Source organism: Parasteatoda tepidariorum, chromosome X1 (assembly GCF_043381705.1).
Source record: "Parasteatoda tepidariorum isolate YZ-2023 chromosome X1, CAS_Ptep_4.0, whole genome shotgun sequence".
Classification (NCBI taxonomy): Eukaryota; Metazoa; Arthropoda; class Arachnida; order Araneae; family Theridiidae; genus Parasteatoda; species Parasteatoda tepidariorum.
In genome coordinates this window covers 44,555,895-44,578,848 of record NC_092214.1, presented here as the reverse complement: position 1 = coordinate 44,578,848, position 22,954 = coordinate 44,555,895, and the positions used below count along the sequence as shown (strand labels likewise).

At 28.2% G+C, this 22,954-nt stretch overlaps 1 protein-coding gene and 1 long non-coding RNA gene across 2 annotated transcripts in view; one reads left to right on the top strand and one right to left on the bottom strand.

The window, feature by feature from the left end:
• The window catches only part of LOC107450523 (fatty acyl-CoA reductase 1), a 42,190-nt gene that overhangs the window by 9,011 nt on the left and 10,225 nt on the right, over positions 1–22,954 (bottom strand). Inside the window, exons 2-9 of the mRNA XM_016066338.4 lie at positions 16,755–16,871; positions 11,048–11,223; positions 8,065–8,137; positions 7,732–7,841; positions 7,338–7,515; positions 7,181–7,225; positions 5,580–5,698; positions 1,433–1,672 (exon numbers count right to left, since the gene is read on the bottom strand). Coding sequence (XP_015921824.1) covers positions 1,433–1,672; positions 5,580–5,698; positions 7,181–7,225; positions 7,338–7,515; positions 7,732–7,841; positions 8,065–8,137; positions 11,048–11,223; positions 16,755–16,871 — 1,058 coding nt within the window. The remainder of the gene's footprint in view (positions 1–1,432; positions 1,673–5,579; positions 5,699–7,180; positions 7,226–7,337; positions 7,516–7,731; positions 7,842–8,064; positions 8,138–11,047; positions 11,224–16,754; positions 16,872–22,954) is intronic.
• The window catches only part of LOC139427071 (uncharacterized), a 61,380-nt gene continuing 41,564 nt past the window's right edge, over positions 3,139–22,954 (top strand). The window contains exons 1-2 of the long non-coding RNA XR_011638234.1: positions 3,139–3,276; positions 11,916–11,988. This is a non-coding gene — a long non-coding RNA (uncharacterized lncRNA). The remainder of the gene's footprint in view (positions 3,277–11,915; positions 11,989–22,954) is intronic.

Below are 22,954 nucleotides of genomic sequence, written 5' to 3'. Positions count from 1 at the left end.
AAAATGATAAATTTATTTCATTAAAAAATAAACCTAATTGAGCTTTATTCGATTTAGAAACTTGTGTTATGACTAATAGTGCTAGAGAGAAGTAAAATTAGAAGTTAACTTAAAAAGTTAAACTGTAGAAAGCTAAAAGTTGAACTTCTTTACCTATTTTGGTTAAACACAAAATTTTGAGCATAAAAACCGATATTTGGATTTTCATGTTATTTTTTTTAATCAAAATACTTTCAAATCAACCACAAAATTTATAGTATTATTTTGAAAACATTTTTCTTTGATAAATGAAAAACCGACTAAATATTTTAAACCCACTTTGAAAATTGTAACAATTTTTTAGCCGTCTTTTCCTTCTTCCAAAAAAGGGACACAATTTCTTGTCGAAATTGAGTGATGCAAAATTTACACTAAATTGAATAGTTGATTAAAAAGAAATGTTTATAAATATTACTATCGTCAGTGCATAAAGATATATCAATTTAATAAAAAAAAGCTTAAAGTAATGCATATAAAAAAGAAACTGCGTGATTGGAAGTTCTAATCTGTTTGAATGTAACTTCAACTAAACATATTTTGTCACATTTGAAATACTTAATTTTTGAGAATTCTAACGCGACAAAATCATTATGAATAGTAACATAAGCAACTCAACTAATATACCAAAAAAGGTTAAATTAAACTTGATTAATATTCACTTTAGTGAATAAATACTAGTCAATAATAGTGAAAAAATACATTCCAAGCTGAAATAAGTTTGCCACATTCAGGTCTTTTTAATAAACAAGCATTTTATTAAAAAGACCTGACCTTTTAATAAACAAGTACCATTTGATGACAAAAAAGAAAACGTCCTTGAAACGTTGATGAAAAAAGAAAGATTTAAAGATTTCCTTTATATTGACAGCTCATAAAGAATAAATAAATAAATTTAAAAAAATATGTTGTCAATTGTTTGTTTTTTTCCTCCGAGACCATAAAGCCTATTACAATAAATAATCAAAATCACAGAGGGAAAATAAGCAATACTATGCAATAGGTTTAACTGCATGCGCATGGTGCTTTGTTATAACCGCCCTTAATATATCAAGTAATCTAGAAGGCAAATTCCGTTTTAGATAAGTAAATTAAGGTAGTAAAAAAAATAAAAGTAGTCCTCAGGTCATAAAATAGTTTATCTATTATATTTCCTTATTAAATAAAGGTTACTTCCAAATAATTGTTCCTTTTTTCATTTAACGGATAAACGGAAATTTCTTTCTGTATTACCCGATATAAATTAACAATTCTTTTATGAAAGGAAGTTAAACACACTGAACATTACAGATCTCAAAATAATATAAGTGAATAAAAAAAACAATTCCGAGCTCTGTTAATTTACAAATCAACTAATTATTCTTTTTATAAAATTAATATGGCTATAAATTATTACCTGGGCTTTCTACCACTTAGCCGTAGTAGCATATCAATCACCAGTGCTGGTATGTAATGTTCAAACAGCACGATTATCGCATAAATAAATTTATTCTTCTGTATTGATGATGACGGTCTCTGAAAAGATCTTGGTAGTGGGTTATTAACTGCCATGTTAAATAATGTATCATGATATTCTTGAAGAGTTGGTTGCAATAACTCTCCTGCTACGCAATTAATAACCAAAGGAGTTGATGATCTGAAAGTGATAAGAAAGATTATAACAAAGGCTTAAAATAAAAGTTTAACAAGTATCTAAAGTTGGATGCTGACAAACACAAATAATTTAAGTGTACAGCTAGTCACATAGACTAATAATTGACGTGTAGTGTTAAAATCAACTATACTTTGACGTAAACAACTGCTAACAAAATGTGTGTGACTCTAGAGAGTAATGCTAAGCAACGCCGTCTAGTTATTGCTTTGTTTGTTGGAAATAGTAATGAACATTGTAAAAGCACTTGAACGGTGTTTCGAAAAAACTTTACTGCACATATAGTGTATACTTTACTGCATATATAGTGTTAACTTTCCAGCATATACAGTGCATACTTTACTGCATATACGAGTATAGTGTAATCACCGCAGTGCTGACGTAAGATATCCCCAGTGGTAGACGGATCATGGGTTTGAATCCCCTTGCCATCAGGCTAACCGTGGGAGGTTTTCAAAGTTCTCCTTTCCATATAAAGCTAATTTGTGTTAGTTCTATCAAAAAGTCTTCCACGAAGGCTAGTTTGTCCCAACGCTTAATCCAGGAGTTTTCTTGTCTTCTGAGTTAGGTTCAAAATTACAAGGCTACGGAGTTGAACATTAATGGTAGTAAACTCAGAAATGGGTCGGCTGCTCAACGCCGGCTATAAATAAAGCATAATGACTCGAAAGTAACCCTAAACTTTACAAAAAAAGTGTTTAATGGAACTCATTTATGTTTACTTGATAAATAGAAGAAATATTTATGATTATGACGTAGATAAAAAAAAAAAAAAAAATTTGAAATTTTCCACCAAGTCGCACCAACTTTAGATATTGATAATTATCTTCAGAACTCAACGTAGCACTACATAGAGTTAGTTATCTAAGCATCCGAAAATCTTATATATTTAAGAGAGGATATATTTGAGGAACAAAAGTTAGTATGCAAGTGCATTTATTTCTGTGAAAACAAGTTTAAAATCTTAGAGAACAATTTTATATTTTAAAAAATTTGATACTTTTGTTCGGAAAATTCTCTGCGACTGAATTCATTGAGGTCTATTCTCTTACCTAGTGATAAAAATTTTCAATGACAAGTAAATACTTCCAGCATAATGCGAAAAAAATAAATTCTTCTTTTTTTCTAAAATGACCACTATTTCATAAAATTGCTAATTTTTCTGTAATTTTAATCTTTTGAAATTTCAAATATAAACTGAAAACGATTTCGTAATTAAAAAAAAACTATGAAACATAAGCTTTTAAACAAAGCAGACGATTTTATTTTAAAGAACAAGCAGACGTTATTTTAAAGACTGAATCGTGTATCGCAGGCAGAAGCTTCTTGTTTCATGGCATGCATTCATGTTCCAAATGGCTGCTTTTATCTTATGAAAAACAATGAGAGTTTACTGATATTATGTGCAAAAGTTTATACATGGCTAGAATTTAATTGAATTTCTAGAAGATAATAATAAAATTTAATAAAATTCGGAACCATTTCAGAATTCTTTTAGAAATTTTAGTCTGTTGGAAGCTTGAACAGATATTTTCTCAGTACAGCTGGAATTTGGTTCATAAAAAGTTGATCGAGAAGAACAACGAAAGGTAATTTCAAAAAGAGGTTTTATTTATTATTTTTTCTTAGAATTCGCAGATTTTCTTTATTTCCTTTACAACTTTTATAACAAAAATTGAATTTTATATTTTTCTACATGAATCATATTATTAAAACACAGATTAATGAAAACTATATTTTGCTATTCGACGAACACAATAAAAGTGATTTGAGTTTTTAGTTCGATTCAGAGATTTAACACTTAATGAGTAATTATTATTTTTCTATTTGATTTTACTTATTCTACTTACTTTTATGTTTTTCAATACATTTTCAAAAATTATAATTTAAATTTTGCATATTCTCGTCGGTGAGATTTTTTTCTGGACATGGGTCAAAATGTCTTGTTTATGAAAATGGTCACAGCTCCAAATGCGTGCTTAAGAAAATGGACATAGCTATTTAAAAAAAAAAGGATATAGCATTTGATTTCCTTTCTCAGACTTTTCGAATGAAAATTGTTTTTCTTTAAAGAATAAACTAACAAATCCAAATAAATTCGTAATGAGATGTAGTCTATTTGCCTAGATCCTTTAATACATTTTTTTTAAAATAAGTCTTTCTTGAAATGGTAATAAAAGGTTGTCATTAGTTCAGTCACTCCAACCTCAAACTTTGCCCCATAATCTGCGCCTGATTTATCATAAGAAATAAGAGATCTGGGCCCCATATTCTTTAGGACCCACTAAATGTTACAAATAATTTTTTTCCTTAAGAATTGTATATTAGCATTTTGAGTAAACAAAAATTAAAATAAAATTAAGCTAAATTTACAAATGCATCATAATTTACTTATAAATATTTTAAAAGCAATTCGTAAATAAACAACATCTAAATTTGGCTTAAAGTTATGATTCGGGTGCCATAACAGTTTCGCTCCCAGGGCCCCTACATTTCTTAATCAGTCTCTGACAGTAATAATTATGCTTAATGCTTTTTAAGCAAGGAGATCTAAGTACAAAATTCCTAGTTTAGTTATTAAATTTCGGTTGATAATTGAAAAGTAACATTTTTGGTGTGTCGATTTTCTTAAATATGCATTTCGAGCTACGTCTCTTCTCTGAAAAGGACGCCATACTACGGGAGAAACTTTTCGTTGCAAGTTCTCTTTCACCTTCATAACTAATTTAAAATTCAAGGTATAGAAAAAATGAGTTCAGACAAATCTAGAGTAAGCCATGAAGTTCAAAATACGGAAAAGAAATTTTTAAAATAGCTAAATAAAAATAAATTATGTGAAGATAATGCAAGATTACGCAAAGGAGAAGATCTCTTCCAATAATTTGTTTGTATTTTGGTATTTTGAATATTTTTCTAAGCCATAAAAACTTTAACTTCATGGCTTACTCTATGATTGTCTGAGCTTACTTTTTATTTCTTTTAAATTTTATATTAGTAATGGAGGTGAATTTGCAATCAAAAATTTCTCACGTGGTATGGCGTCCTCTTAAGCACGCAGAATTATAATATTAATAATATTAAAATTAATGATAATCGAAAACTCACCGACGTTCTACTTTTTATTTCGTTTGTAAACAAAAAAAAAGTCAACGATTAGTGAATTTTGACTTTTTAATGTTTTTAATTTGAATACATAGTGTTTTTAGTATATATTTTAAATCATTTTTTAATGAAATAAAAAAATGGAAAAATAATAATAAAGTAAAATAAAAAAAATTATGGAGCAATAAAACATTAGAAGAGAAATTAAAGTAAACAATAAGTTTTTATCATATTAATACACAGAATTAAACTTCCATATATATTGATTAATTTGCAAGGGTAGAAAAAGAAAACTTGCAAGTTTTTAAAAGTAAGTAAGATAAAAATTTGGATTAAAATGATATCACGTGTGATTTCTCAGTCGTTTTATTTAAAAATTGGGGTTTACATACAGAAACATCATGTGATTTTTCTTAATACCATTCAGAAATCTGATTCTCATCAGCTGAATAAATGTTTAAATATGTAAAAGATAGCGTTGGCCAATGTTCTCATATGAACAAACTTTCCATTTTTTCCCCTATAACATGAAAGTTTTATTAAATGAGCTTCGAAAGTCAATAATAAATTTCAAGTGTCTTATTTGTAAGGCTAATAGAAAATGCAAAAATGCAAATATTTTTAAAAATGTATTAATTTAGAAAAATAAAACTAAGAACCTATAAAATCAATTAATTAGAAACGAATGAAATTAAATATTCTGTAGAACAATCTCAAAGCAATAAAAACAAAAATCTTTCTTTTTGATAGAATTAAGTTTTTAAAATATGTATGATAATGCCAAAATTACCTGCCAGTTGCTACACTCCAAGCGGTTACGATGTGCGTATTAGCCACAATATCGACAGGAATTAAATCTATTTTAGTGTTTGGGTCGCCAGGAATAGCTCGGACAAAACCTTTACCAACCTAAAAATAAATAGTAATCATTTATGACTTCGTCAAACATAAAAAATCTAACGTAACTATAACAAATAATGATAGTGTGCAAGTTATAGACAAAAGTATGCCAAGACTAGTAATTTCGAGTGGTATTTTGATTTATCAAACGAAATAAGTGACTTGTGTAACAAATCTGGGAAAACAGGCATGCCTTCAAGGAAGTTAAAATTGAATATTAATAAACATTCCTGAATCAAAAATGTTATTTTATGAAAATAAGATTTGAGCGGCTCTCTCCAATGTGCAATGAGACAGACCTATGCATTTGTATCCACCGTTCTTGTCCTCAAAGAAGCATTACTTTTTATTAACTCATTAATGTCTACCCACAAAAGGTGGTGTTAATGCATGAAAAGCGCATTAATAAAAAAAGTGATAATGTAGTTGTTAAGATCATGCTGATATTTCTATTATCTACCATTTTATCGTTAAAAATACACCGTGTCATGATTTTAGATCCAAAAAATCTGGTATTTAATTATTATTTAGCTAAATTTATACATTATTAATATATTGTGTTAAACAAAACTCTCTTGTTTCTTCAAAATAAATCATAATAATGAAATACTTGCTCTACCACTTTTTTTCTTATTGAAAAAAGCCACTGTCATTTAAAAGGATATTAGACACAAGTAGGTTACAAAAAAGTCACTTTGTTGAAAAAATATTCTCTGGAGTAAATTTTTTTGCGGAATTATGGAATTATTAAATTGAAAATAGCAAAAAATATTTTTTAATTGTTACATATTAAACAGTTACCGTCGCGATCAATTGTCATTGTTTTGCCCTTTATGAGCGAAAGTAAAGAATAAAGCTTCGGAAGAATGATTAAATTAAATTTCTTGTTTATACTCTGCCAGGAACATTAATAAGAGCCTATTATTTTTTTAAAGAAAGAATCTAATGTAAAACCAGTCAACTCTTGTGTAGCAATTAGTGTGGGAGAAAATTATACGAATCTGTTGCTTTTTTAAATTGCATTAGGCTGTCTCCAACAGTTCATAAATCTATTCTTGTCATTACAACAAGTCCTTCAAATAAATAAGCTAAACGTGATTATTCTGTAAGTATTGCATAGAAACTGAGTTCCTAACTTTTTTAATTGTTGAGGCTCTGAAAAAAAAACTTCACAAATAATTCCTTGTTTAGAAGTTTTTTCTCCATATTATAGTAGTTTATATAGAAAAGAATCTAAGTCCATATAAGTTGTTCCGAATCAATTCAGATGCTACAACTAAATAAATTTTCGTAATATTTTTAGAAAATAATTTTTCGGGTAATTTTCCAGCTGTGTGTAACTATAACCACTGTTTTAGCATTTCTGGTGAGATTGAACATTTAAAACTTTTGAACTTTCCATAGGTCTAATTCAAACGTGATTTTGTACTAATCTAATGGAAGTAAAATTGTCTCCCGTTTAATAAAAAAATAAGGAAAAAAAACACTTACTGCAATTCCTAAATCTACCATTCCTGAGCCTTCTTCTATATATCCCTATAAAAATTAATTTAATAAAATGTTTTATTCTGTTGTAAATAGAAGAGAAACTTAGGAAGTTCTTAAATTTCATCTGAATCACTACTTTTTTGATAGATTATTAACTTACCGGCAATATTCCTTTCCATGAACATAGTATTATAGATGGGCGAACAATAGCTACTGGTAAATCTGAAGCGTAATCTAAAATAATGTTTTCTGATAAACATTTGCTGAAGGTGTAGTGATTCGGCCATGAGGGTTTGCACATGTCCATTAAAGCATTCAAATTATCATTATTACCATTGCTGTTGAATAAAAATTGAAAAATCAAATTAGATTAAAAAAATATATAAACTAAAAAAAATTATTAGTTAAAATTTATAAAGATGATTTTTTAGAAAATTATTTTCTTACGTGTTTTCAGTTTTACTTAAAAATACCTTTGTTAAAAACCATTTTTAACAAATAAAACTTATTAAAGCAATTTTATAAAAGAAATTAAATTTGTAGTAAGAACTCACTCCAATTCATCCAAAAATCTTTGAGAAGGAAATGGTAATCTATAAATTATTTCTTCGATCTTCCTTTGTCTGTTACTATTTGAATAAGCGGTTGACGTATACACTAAAGCCTGAAATATATATAAACCTTTATTTAGATTCAGATGATTTATATTTATTTTGTCTTCTAAATTGATAAATATTATTCCATCAAATCCAATATTTGGATAAGTTCATGGATTTTGATAGACCTTTAAATTCCATAAACTTATCTTTTCATATTTTAAAATAAAAGCTTGAAGTTGTAAAAAAAACTTTAGGAATACCATACATAATAGATTATTTTCAACTTACATCTATTCTCTTCAATTTTCTGCTGAACTCTATAACATTGTAAGTTGCTTTTGAATTTTGCAAGACCATAAACCTAAAAAAAAAATAATTTTATAATTACGTAAGAACGGTATAAATAGAACATTTTCTCAAAACAAATAAGATGCATAAACCGATTTTTTAAATTATAATTAAGCTAACTGTTATGAAAAAGGGGAAAAAGCGATCAGCCTCAATTTTTTATAGAATAAAGCACGGTACTATTCTATGTAGTTGTTTGTTTGTTTTCTAAAACCTAACTGACATTTTCAAATTTGTGAGAAAATGTTCAAAATTCCTAAATTCTATTTTTTATATATAGATTACGAATTCTTTGATAGCTCATAGAACTAACACTAAACAACATTCATGTCCACCAATTAGAAAAAAAAAATATTATGAGATAACCAGATATGAACACTACCTAATTTCAAACTAAATCATCCGTTACAACGTTTCTTCTAAAATTTTCAAAGATGTAAGAAATTACATCACCAAAAATTGTGAAACTCCTAAATGAATTTATTAAAATATATAATTATAAATTAATTTCATGACCTTTTAATATTAACCAAAAAAAAACACTTCGTCGAATACTTTTACATATTTTCGTGTCCGACAAATAAGATTGTTTTTAATTTATATACCTGCGTTAGATTTAAGAAACTTGAAACATTTTTCTACACATTTAAACTATAAAACCATTTTTAGTCTTTTTATTTATAATGTTATTTTATTATTTTATAAAATAAATATATTTGGCATCCATGAATTTTAATGAACTCACAAAGAAGTTGGCCGAAGTTCCACTCACCAATCGGACTGAATTGTTTTGTAAATAGATTTCAGATTTGAAAATCTGTGTATATAAAAGGCAGAGCCTTTACTCCCTGACTCATCACTCATTAATTTTCCCACTTCCCATGAAGTTAGATAGCTAAAATTTCGACTGTTCGGTTCTTATAAAATAAATAGAAAAACTAAAAAAATTCATTTCAATATTTTGTAATTATCGGTATAATTAGCCTAATTGACAGTAATGCTAAATAATAGAAATTGAAATCTCAAATTTGGACAATGTCTTCTTTATGAGATCAATATAAAAATTTAAAACGTTTCATTTCCGATATGTAGTAATAATTAAGGTAATTAGGGTTAATTAGTCTAATTAACAGTAATGCAAAATAAAACGTTTTTTTTTCTTCTTCAAAGATAGAAGTCTCAAATTTGGACTATGTGTCCCTAATCAGATAAATTAAAAAATCTGCAACAATTTCATTTCAATACTTTGTTTCCTTTTCCAAGAATTACTGAGAAAATGATATTCATTTACAGTAATTTTGATCCATAAATCAAAAGTATAATCACAGGTAAACTATAGTTCGTTCACCAGGAGTTGGCACTTGGCTCCGCCTTCATCACGTGGTATCCGACGATACTATTTCGCTATTTTTGGGAAAAGGATGCGAGCAATCCTGAAAGAGGTCTATATTTGGCGATCGTATGACAAAAATAGTTATTTTGCAACCTTTATGAGCATTTTTTTAACATTGAATATTTCATAAATTTGAGGATATTTCTCTCTTTTGAGTGAATAGTTTGTCCTTTTTAAGACATTTTGCAGCAATATATTTAATTAGCTAGAGTAACGAAAGGTATAATAGCAGATGATAATGCGATTAAAATAAGTGATTAAAAAATAATTCACTGTCTGCGTTTGGCGCGCATTAAGGGTTGTCTCAATTTCCAGACCGGAAACGTTTCTCCTCTTACTCCTGCTCTGAAATAAACTCTTCGTCCGAGGAGGTGGAGCCAAGTGCCAACTCCTGGTGAACGAACTATAGCTGGCTGCTTTTAATAAATTTTAGATACAAAATTTATTTTATTTATTTCAAAGTAATTTGAAAGTAATAAATTATTAAAAACTTCAATTTTAAGGCTAAATAAGTTGCCAAGTCCTAATCGTTCCACAAACCTTAATCTTTGCGTTTTAAGAAACTAAAACTTAAAGATTAAATATAATAGAATAAAAATTCTATCTTTTGAGCGATAAATTCCGCAAGTTTTCGCATAATCCTGCATTCTACAAGTATTTTTGTGAAAACATTTTGATGGGTGAATTAGAACTATCGATTTATCGATTTAACGAGATTCAAACTTCAAACGAGACTCTTAAATTTCAAACAAGAAATCGTTTGAAATAACTTTGCGATTTCAAATGAGAAAACGTAATTTTAAGTGCTTATTATTTTCACTCAAATGTTCATGAAACCATAATTTAAAAATTTTATGCTATTTAACTTAGTTTTCTTTACAAGTCCAAGCTAGTTCATAGACAGTAAGAGGAAAATATTCTATAAGCACATTCTAAGAAGTAAATTCTCAGTTATTATCAGTTCTTTTTCTCTTCCTTTCTCTTCGTTTTTTTTCTTTCAAACTCTCTCGTGTGGGGAAATGGAAAAGTCTAAGATTTGCACCAGTTTAGGATATTTCTTTTTTTTTTTTCAATTCATAAACAAAAAAATAATAAAATATTTACAGATTGCGATAAATTTGCCGTCATCCCAAATTAACATCGTTTTTTGAATGCAACACTGGAGTAAGTTTTTATATGTTAAAAAATTAGACCTCAAATGCTTTTCATTTTTACTAAACTGTGGCTTTTCTCTATGTTGAAGTTTTGCGTCATTTTCAGAATAAGCATGGAGTGCGTTAGCTGGGCTAAACTTGATTTAACAGTCATGAGTAATTGTTGCTAACTCACAGCAGTTATAAAAATAGCATATTATTCGTAAAAAAAAACAGCATTTCATAGGAGCCTTTGAAAAACCGTCTTAACGAATAATTGGTGATTATTTTCCGATAATTTTGCTAATGACTTGAATATAGACTAATAATGACCTGATTATAAACTGTAATAATGATCTGAACGACAATCAATGGTTCATCAAAAGATGAAACTTACTTGAGGGGTTTCAGAAAACTAATACTGGCTGCACAATGAAAAACCACTGAAACTTCTTCAATCAATTTTAAGAGATCAGCTTGACTCATTCCTAAATTAGGCAATGTCACATCTCCTGCTACAACATGAACTTTCTTAAATACATCTGGTTGTCTCTCTTTCAGTTTATAAAATATCTATAAGAAACACATTAATTGCAAAGGGGTTTACAATATTAATAAATGCTTCTCTGGGCATAGTAAAATAAAAATAAGTGTCGAACTAAAATTAAAGATATTAAATTAATAAAAATGTAGATTTTGCGCTTTGATGTTTGTGATTCATAGCCATAATATTTATTTTTAAAATTTGTGAAAATATTAGTCTCTTCATCTGTTTTAATCTCGTAAATACACAGTAAAGAAGTCCGGATCAAACTATACAGTATAAAGTAACGGCACTTTGGGTGCATCATCCGTAAAACCCATTTTATGGTAAAATCCTTTTTCACCGTAAAATATTAAACTGTAACTTTTGCAATAGTCTTTATTTAACTAGAGTGATTTTGCGATTTTACGGTAAATATCACTGTGAGATTTTTTGTTCCATAATATGTTCCGGTAAAAATGAATATTACGGTAAAAAGTACCAGCACCCATTGCATTTTACCGTTATTTAATACGAAATTTTTACACTGTGGAAAATTGGTTCTTAATTTTAGATATACAGGGATATTAAAATGAATACAAGGAGTAAAGAATTTTCTTAAGGAAACTATTTTGATATTTAAGACTTATCAGTCATGTGAAATTTATTAAATTTGTTTGTTTAAAATATCGCTTATTTTTTTATTTTTTCCCGAAAAGGAGCTTATTAAATTTTTTTTTAGCTTACTCTGGACAAAAGATAAAAAAGAAGGAAACTAAATAAAGTAAGAACTGTTAAACCAACGTTCTATTTAAGTAAGTGAAACAATTTTTTTTAAAATTTGAATGGTTATTTGAAATACACATTCACATTACAAATCGTATTCCTTTCAGATATCTAAGAACTTAAAATTTATATGCTGATCAAATTTTTGCATTCATATTTTTGCATCATTCGCAATCATATTTTCGTCCTGTAATATTAAATATTATTAATTGTATTTCATTGAGTATAGCATTATAATTGCAAATGAAGTTCAATTATTTTGCTCACAGTGAATTTTAATTAAGCAATTAAGTAATTACAAAACACGCACTTTCAAAAAACCTCAGAATCTTGTTTAAGTTAGTCTTCGCGTACTAAAAATTTTTAATTTTTTTCAGTAGAACTTTCTAAAGACACAATAATATTTTTATTAAAATACTCTTCTGTGTCTGAATATTAAAACCATCGGAATTTAGCTAAACTAATTCATGTCAAGGAGTAATTGTCAATTCATTGCTAGTAACAAAATATGTCAAGGTTATGGAATTCTAAGTAAGATTAAGGTAAAACAAAATGAAATAAAATATATTAAATTTTGCAAGAAATATGTTTTATATATTTACCAACGTAAGTTGTTAAAAACTACTTATTCAATTTTTCGTCATAATCGCTTTTTGATTATCGCTTTAAAACTCAGTATAAAAAAGCAAATTATTAATTGTTTTTAATGATTGACTAAATTATTTACAAAAGCTTATTTACATTAATGATTCCTAATCTATCAACTATATTTTCTTTTTGGGTATAAAAAATTAAATGTGAAGAACTTAAAGGCTGGAACAATAACGAAATTGTAATTCATTTATGTAGGATTTTTTTTTTCTTTTTTACCAAACTAAATGCCTAAAGCATCATTTCAGGTAGATAGATGTAAGCCACTAATTACATTCATTATTATAAGCTGCATATGCATCATAAAATTATTAACTCTGTATATTATAATTTAGATTTCGATTTAATCAAGGTCGAGTCAAGCGTTAAACGTAAGATGCTCTACTTCTTTCCAAAATCAATGCTTCAAGGATTTGCCTCTTAATTTCTATAATATTTAATATTATTATACCAAATTTGGTCGAAAAAGAATTCCACTAAAATCTACTTTCTTCAAAGATCCCCATGATTTCAAAATCTTTTTGCCATAACTTAAGTCATTAAGGAACAACATTTAAAAAAATGTTTGTCATAAAAAATCTCGCTTACAATCTATCAAAATCCCCTTTAAGAAACCAAAGGGGAACAGTGGGTATCCAATGCCTCTCCGTCAAATTTTTCATGCAAATAAAGTCTTCCATAGAAATGATTGACACTTATTTCACATTCTGTTTTCATAATTGCTTTACGTTTTTCAGACAGGTGTGAAGGTCTCATATCCTGTATAATAATAAGCTTGGAAGCAATTGAACCCCTTAATGCGCAGATTTTTTGAAAAAAACCAGCAAAAAAAAAATCAATCGTTTTAATGTAAAAAAGAAAAAAGGAAAAAAAAAGAAAAGAAGAAAAAAACGCTTTATATTAAAAAAACACATTGTTATTTTCAATTCTCGATTATATTCGAGTGGGAAAAATTATAGCAGCATAAAATACAACGCTGCTCGGATTATCTCGAGTGTGCACAGTTTGGCCTGTTTAGCGCTCTCGAATTAACTCGAGCGCACAAGTTAAGGGGTTAATGAAAAGCAATATTCTCAAATTATTCAAGAGAGTGTTTTTGGTAAAAAATAAATAAATAAATAAAATAAAAAAACACGATTTTTTTAAAGTAATTAGATGCTTCGGTGTATTATGCTGTTGCCGAGTTCTGTTAACCTGTTAAGTACCTATCTGGAAACAATGGTTAGGAAGTGTTTCATATAAAAAAAATTCACCTTTAGAAAAAACTTGGCTAATCCTTTTAAAACCGGCGTTGAACAGCTAATAAATTCTGAGTTTACGACTATCACTGTTCAACTTCTTAACCTTGTAATTTTGAACCCAATCCAGAAGAAAAGGGTGCTCCTTGATCAAGTATAAGGTCTTACTAGCCTTTGTGGAGGACTTTTTGAGGGAACTAATCAGCATTTGCGTTAAATGGAGAGGAAAATCCCCAAAATCCTCCCATGGTTAGGCCGATTGCAAGGAAATTCCAACTCATGATCAGTCTTGCACTGACTATATTTTACTTTAACACAGTGGTCAATGCGAGTCGGGAGCACAGTTGGGATTCGAACCTGGTTCACCTCAGTGGGATGCGAACGCTCTATCTGCTGCGCCACCGTGGCCCGTATCTATTCAATATATTTTTCCAAGTCTTTGAAATGAAAACTCCATGATGTGGCTTAAACCTGTCATCAGAACCTGTCATTAGTATTTTTAAAATAGTATGTAGAAATAAATAGTTACATACTACTACATTAAAAAAAATTATGAATTCTGTTTCCTCTGCTGTATTATTGCCTTTATAACCAAAAAATAAACGATATATTTCATGAAAATTCCAAGGAAGTGTTTTATTAGGAGCGCTGCAAATTACCTTCTTAAAATATTCAATTTGAGTCACTGTAACAAAAAATATTTTGAACCGTTGAAAATAATTGTTAAATTTCCAAATATGTTAAGACATTTGGTAGTGTGTTCTTGTACCCTTCTAATATGTACTCTACTTACTGATTTTCATAAATTAATCAACTAACATAGACATTTATTTATATTATCAATAGTCATTTTTTTAACACGACATTCGTAAAAGATTAGGGGGTTATCAAATATAAAGCTAAAGAAAATAACATATTAAAAGAAAAATTAGCATACTTAAAATGAAATCTAAATCAGTGATGTCATAAATTTATCATGACATCGCTAATTTTCCCAGAAGCAAGAAATTGTTTTAATGTGAACATCAGATGATTCTTTTGATCTCTCAAATAACGAAGAAAAAATCTATTGCATAATGATTTAAATAACAACTGTCGAACTCAATATGCGTGAATAGTTTTCATTCATGCGTAATTGTTGTATTAATTTTGATATTACAGAGTAATGCCAGTGTTTCAAATAGTTGAGTGTGGCCTGACGACAAAAACCTGTGAGAATTCAGTTAAAAATTTATATTTTTAAAATTCTTTCACATGTTTTTCAACAAAATTTTAAAATCATACATAAAAAAACTCAAAATATATATTTTAGAATAAACTAAATGTAAAAGATGTGTATTAAACTAATTTAAATTGAATATATTATTCAACTGAATACAAATTAAACAATTTAATTGCAATTATTAAGATTAATTACTCATGGTAATACAAATTTGCATCTTATTTAGAAATTGAAAATTTTTTATGATAGTGTTATGGGTGAAATTATAAATACGATAATTACAAGTAATTATTAATCGAGAAATTTTATGATGCGGAACCTTTCTGACAAAGAAATTATAATCAATTTTCTGAAACGATTTTGAGGGGAAATTTTACAAATGCTGAAATTTTGAACTTTATTTTGAAAATTAAATTTGCCCTTTTTTCAGTTTTCTCCACTTTGTCATTAGCAATACGAGGTTCAACCTTTGTGGCGAATCTAGTTAAATAAATGCTTCAGCGTTATTGCAAGAACAATAAGTCGAGAAAAAAAAATTTATCTTTTGATGAAAGCAAATCACTTACTTAAATATAATTCGAATCTTTGTATTATGTCATCATATTACGACACGTATTATAATTTCGGTGCTCACTAGAAAAAAAATTGTAAAACAACTTAAATTCATAAAATAATTGTAATTTTAAAAATCATTCCAATATTGCACTTCATAAAATAAATAGTATCCAAAGCCAGCTCTTACTTTTCTCGAATTAAACTATTTTTATTTACTCATTTTAATTTACCTTTAGCTTTACAAAAAATATTATACCGAAGTTAATTTATTTTGCAAATCAAGAAAAAAATCAAGAAAAGATAATTTTTGTCTAAAATCAGAAAATAATAGGTTTTTTAATAAAATATGATAACTGTTATAAAAAAAATATAACAATTTTGTTAAAGTGCATCAAATGTATGGAAAAAAAAAGACAATTACAAATTTATTCATTTTCTAAATGAAGTATATACTTCTCATTCTTATTAACACCTCACCACTTTACGAATTCTTGAAATTTTATTTTTGCCCAATACAAAAAAAATCGAAAAGAAAATAATATTCGCTCTTAACTAATATATGTAATATTTATAACAAAAATAGTTACTAAAACCCACCAAAAAAAGCGAACTCAAAACTATTTGATGTGGATTCAACTATGAGAACGAGAAAAAAAAGGTAACGTTTGCCAAAAAATAATAATGATTATTTTAATTTATCTTTACAAAAGTTATTTTTATATTTAATTTTCATTTATTTTGAATATACAACGAAATTAATATGTTATAATTTAATATTTATTTAAAGGACATTCAAGGATAAAAAAGGGTCAAGTCCATATTGGGTATCACCTTCAGTGTTTTTAAGAGTAAAATCAAAGTATTAAGCAATATTACTCGTCTCGAGGTAAATGTCTTTCTCATATAACCAGTATTTCTCAAAGTCTATGACCTCTTATAAGTCCTTCATTTTGTGATGAAATTTTAATCATTGAATATACCGGAAGAAATTATACGTGATAACTATTCTCAATGGAGAAAAAAAAATTCCATCAAGTTTGCGAAATAAATTAATGGGAAATAAAAATTGTGTATGTGAAATTTAGATTCATATGCAAATTAGAGAACCGTATAATCTAATATCACTTACCTTCCTTTTGAAAATGGCATCTTTTCTACATTCTGGTTGTATTCCTTTTTTTTCTCGCAGTAGAATGTAAATGGAGCATATGCCTGGACATGCTCTCAGAAGAGTTTCTAGAATAATCTAAAATTGAATAAAAATTATAGTCATTAATATGTTTTATAATCTGTTCACATAAAATTGGAAATAAATGAGATATAAATTTGCTTTATGTCTACTTTAACCCACGATATCAACTACACTATAAATAATTCCGGATAAAATTGCTGAATAAAATACCGGCACTTTGGGGGCCTATTTTACCGAAATCTCCTTTTAAATCTATTTTACCGTAAAATCCATTTTTTCCGTAAAATATTATGCCGTGATTTTTACAGTAATATTTATTTAATTAAAGTGATTCTGTGATTTTACGGTAATTATTGTTGTAAAAATTACAGTATAACAGACTTTTTGTTCCGTAGCATGTTCAGGTAAAAGGTACTGGCACCTTGAGTGCTGGTACTTTTTACCGTAGTTTGATTCAGAATATTTTTTACAGTGTATTAGAGAGCATTTATCTGGTTCAATGCGGATCTGAATGGAATAAGGCGGTGCAAGCTGCTTTTTTAAAGAATCGATTTTACAGTTATGGTAATAAAATCATTGAGTGACTAAGTGATTATGCGGTAATTATTACGGTAAAAATTATGGTTTAAGAGTTCTTAGTTCCGTAACATGTTCCGGTAAAATTGAAGTTTGCAAGAAAAAGTACCGGCATCCTGAGTGCCGGTATTTTTTATCCTACTTTGGTCCAGAAATTTTTGCAATGTAGTAAAAATTAGATAAGTTTAATTAATCGTACATATTTTAGCAATTAATTGTATTTCGTACATATTTTTAGCATGGTATTTGCTTGTAAACGCTAAGATTCTTCATTGATTTTGGGATATAAATTTGAGGCATTCTTTCCCTAAATTCTGTAAAAACTAGTATCAAAATTGAACTTGCAAACACTACCTTAAGCACCTAAACAGAATCGCGTTCCTGGATAGAATTAAACTTCCCCTTGGACATTTTAGATACAACAATTGCGATTAAAAAAAACTTTATTTGTCACTAAATTTACATTCGGCAGAAATTAGCTGTCTTATTTATTTCCATTAGTCTATTAGTTCCAATAATCTATTTTAAATGTCATTGCTCATTAAAGTTCTAAAAATAAATTGACATAGAATATTACTTACAACGCAATATCTTTCAAAAAACCTAAGAAATAACCTCTTCACATTTATTGGATAGGAGAAAATAACGCTTGATAACTCAAAAAATTACATAGAGTACATACACTCTATAACAAAAAAATCGACGCTCCAAGAAGGAGTTGTCCGATTAAAACAATAATTAGTGGATAGGAAGACAATGTACAGAATAGTAAATGATTCAAATTTCAGAACAATTGAATAATTTATTGCAGAGTTTCAGTAAAAAGTTCAATAAGGTGTTGGCCCACCTCTAGCCTGGATACAAGCTGCCACACGGCGTGGCATAGACCGATAAAGCTCCCGGATGGTCTCTTGCGGTATTTCCTGCCAAATTCGATCCAATTGTCGAACGAGGTCATCAACATTCCGTGCCAGATGCAATGGCCTTCCCATCATATCCCAGACATGCTCGTTGGGAGAGAGATCTGGTGATCTGGCAGGCCAAGGAAGAGTTCGACAAGCTTGCAGACAGCTCATAGCAACACGTGCTGTATGTGATCTGGCATTGTCCTGCTGAAAAACCAGCCCAGGGCGCTGCAAAAGGAACGGTAGCAAAACAGGTCTTAGGATGTCGTCGACGTACCGCTGTGCAGTAAGTGTACCTCTAATGACGACCAAAGGGGTCCGGCTGTCAAAGGAAATGACACCAAAGACCATAATGCCCTGTTGAGGGCCGGTGTGGCTTGCAATAGTGAAGGCAGAATCCCCCCTCTGCCCTGTGCGTCTCCAAACGCGTCTTCGATGATCGTCAGGACACAGTTGGAAGCGGGATTCGTCGCTGAAGACTATAGGTCCCCAGTCGGCATCATTCCAGCCTGATCTGCTCAAAACATTAATGCATACGAAATTTCAAAGCAATCGTATGATTGCTTCTTGGTGCGTCGATTTTTTTGTTATAGAGTGCATATAAGCATATATTCGAATTCGAAATTACTAAACGATAATAAAATTATAAATTTTTTAGTTTTAGATAGTTAATTTAATACAGTACATTTGTCTGTAATAAGACTGCATAAAAAAATTTACTTTCATTTTTGTTTACATTGTCAAAAATTCTGAAATACCACGCATTGTATTTATCTGGTTCTGATAGGGTGAGGACCTTATATTTCACACGTTTCTAGATACTCTTTACATATTTATTCGAGAATTATTAGAGAATATTAAGTATCAATGATTAAAGGCTTATTTACTTCCCGCTCCTTCCATACTTCTTTGATGGTTGGAATCAGTTCTCTTTATACTTTCAAATAATAATTAAAATTCACAGAAAACTTTTTTTTTATTAATATTATACATCAGTGTTTCTCAACCTGATTTACTCGAAGGACCGGTTAAATATTTCTGCATTTTAACGCGGACATGTTCCTTGGACTAATGGCATGATTTTTACATGTACAAATTTTTTTTCTCGTCATTCATATACTCATTACGATGAAAAAGAGTTTGAGCCTAAACCTATTTAAATATTAATAAAATTTATATTAATTCTAAAGCAAATATTAATTTCCGTATTCAAAAAACAAAATAGGGAAACCAAATTATTTTACCATTAGTAGATAGTGTTAATAAAAAAAAATTTATTCAAGACATTTATAACGGGATTTAATACCAACTAGTCATTTCTAGGTGGCAACCGCAAAATTAATTCGATTTCGATAATAGGTTTTAGTATCACTCATAACTAAAAATGTTGTTTCCCATATGTAAGCTGAAGAAAAAGGCAACAAAATCTTAATTGTTATTGCATAAAGATGGGGATATCTTTTTTAGCTTTTATCCAGATTTAATATTTGTTCATTGAATTAAAGTGTGAACTTAATCCTAGATCTGAAGATAGTTCAATAAGTTTTCCTTCTGTAATTATAAGATTACAGAGCCATGAATAGCATTTGTGGACCAGTGGTTGAGAACAGTATTATAAATCATATTAAAATTAAAAATTGTTCATTGCATTTTCCTTTGGTCTTACTCGCTACGAAGCGACTCAAAACAATAGTGAAAACTTAAAAAAAATGTCCCATGAAATTTATTAAAGTGTTACAAAACTCGGCTTGTGTTACAAGTTATGAAAAAATTACTTTTAAAGAATGTTTATTTTGAGTTTAAATCACGAAATTACAAAATTATTTTCACGCAAATAAAATTTCAGAACTATATTGAGTTGAATGAAGTCATAACTACGCGAAGAGTATGGTCGAAACTACCAGAATTATGGTAAAATTTACCGTGCTTTTAGATGTACGGCCAAAAGCTCGGTAATTTTTACCGAAGTGCTTTCTAATGATGTTGATAGAATTAACAACAAAAAATGTTTCATAATGAGTGATAACATTTGGTAAATTAGGAAAAATTTGGTAATTTTATCGTGAAACTTAAGAAGAGTTTTGCATAAAAACCACTTATTCGGTTAAATTTACTTTTCAGATTTGTATGTTTTACTAAATGTGTGGTAACAAGAATTACAATTCTGAAAACCTGAATTACAGGTAAATCATTGCCATATGAACTGAAAAATTACTAAATGAATGGCTTACAAACCGTATATTTTTAATTAACAAAAAAATGCATTTTTTTTTTACCAGGAATGTCATGACCATACACTACGGTAATTTAAGCAAACCCCCGAGGACTCTATAATCAGTGAATAAAAAATACTAAGCTTATTAGCTAAGCAACCACAAATGTAACATACGAATTACGCGTAAACTTAGTCCTTGACATTAATCAATTCTGAAAGTTTAGTCTCAAGAATGGAGCTTCAAAAAATAACAGCAGGAAAGAAACATATTTAGTGATACAAAGGAACTTTTTTAATGATATATTTGTTCCTACTAGGAAATTTTCCTTTCTTTTAAACATATTTGTTTTTATCAAGAAATTTTTATGACTTGAAATCTTTCATAGGGAAAAATTTGCAAGACAAATAAATAAAATTCCCCACACACTTTTTAAATAAAGTAACTTTAATTAATCAAAACACTTAACGGTGATTATATTTGCCCTACTAGAAAGAATTTTATCACCATTTATGTTAATTTGTTCTTAAAATGAGCTATCAGCTTTACAAGCAAAGCTAAGCACACAAGCAAAGTTGATTTTCATTGTACTTGTAAGATTCTTCGATAAAGTTGTGGATAAGTCAGCCAGACAACGGCGGGCATTGTCTTCGTTATGACGTAACGAATTCCTTAATTTTTACGTTTACGCTTACTTTTTTTTTCTTTTTTTTTTTTTTTTAAATCTTACATGAACGATTGCTGAACATGAACAATAAAATGGTCATCTTGGAAAAAATTAAAATTTTAAAGCATATATGATAGCGTATGATAATATAAATTCTTAAGCTACTGCTTATTTTTGAACTAATAAATTGTGTAACTTGTTAAACTCTTAACAGACAATTTTCTCATTACGTAATGAAATTATCGCTATACTTGCACGTTAGTTTTTAAAATAATAAAAAAACCTTTTACATTTTATAATCGAGGCTTGTATCTATTCGTGCAAACTTGAAATATGTAATTAATAATTTTTAAAAATCAAAATTTGTGCAGAAACAAATCAAATGATCTAAAAATGTGTGCGACTTATTTAACAATCAAATGTCCTTTATTATTTTTAATAAAATTTTTGCTATAGTTATGTGTTGCTGTTTAAAATTATAGAAAATATTTAAAATTATAAAATTCATAACTAATACTTGTAATTAGACGTGTACATTTTTTATAATGTGATCAATTATTTTCAAAAATTAATTATTTAATTAATATAGCAGTCTATGTCATAATAACATGAGTTTTTAATCATCGAAATTATTTTCACCGAATATAAATATTAAATCAAATATCAAAATGAAATATGAAATATCAACTATCTTAAACTCTTAAAATCACTTTTCAACTTATGTAAGTAGATGTTATATCTGCTATTATTTTCACAAAAAATAAAATTTTCAAATATTTAAAAGCTTTAATATACTCTAAAACTTAAAACGAAAACATTTCAGTGTCTTCAAAAACAATATCCCATTTATTTCACTGACATTTTATTTAAAGCTATATAATTTTACATTTTACATCAATATACGGAAAACTCTATATAAATGCTTTAAGGCGAATAATAAATAATACTCTAATTGCTTCTAGAATAAAGATTTAATTGTTTTGATATTCTTGAAGTGAGAATAAATGTAGAAAACCACTTTTTTTTTCATTGGTGATTCGTGAGTTGAGAATGAACACTCGCGGAAATATATTTTTATATAAATTCCTAGTAAACAAGTTTTTGGTAGGGTAAAAGACGTTTCTAGAATTTTCCTTAAACGCAAGAATAAAATACGTAATTAATAATCGACAAGAGAAGGTCATTTTTTCTCCCTTTAGGGACATATGCTTTGTGTGAAAAAGAAATTTCAATAAACTATAATTTCATCTATTACTTTTTTTCTTTTTTTTTTACTGTATGCAAGCTCAAAATTTCGAAGTTTGGAAGAAAGATTCGATGCAAGGTGCAAAAGTTGTATTTTGAGTACATTACAATATTTCAAATGGTTTTAAGTTTCAGATTTAACAAAGATCGATTTTTATGCATATTTTTAAAGACATACGAATTTTAGAGAGGATGCATTTCGATACATGCCATACCAAAGAAATTGAACAATTGCTTTGTATCTGGGAAATCAAAGAAAAAAATGATAAAAAGATCGATGAGAGGGTTTCATATTGAAAGGATGAAATCAAAACGCAATATCTCATATTAAAAGAAAAACATTGTCTCTCTTAGAAATACTTTGGTCATTAAATTGATAGAATTAAAAATTATCTATTACATGGTTGATGTGTGCTTTTTGTACATTTATAATTACTTATTGTTTTGATTTTTATATTTATACTTCACGTATTATTAAAAAACTGTTGATATTATTTTTTAAGCTTTTTACTTTAATGCTTGTGTACAATA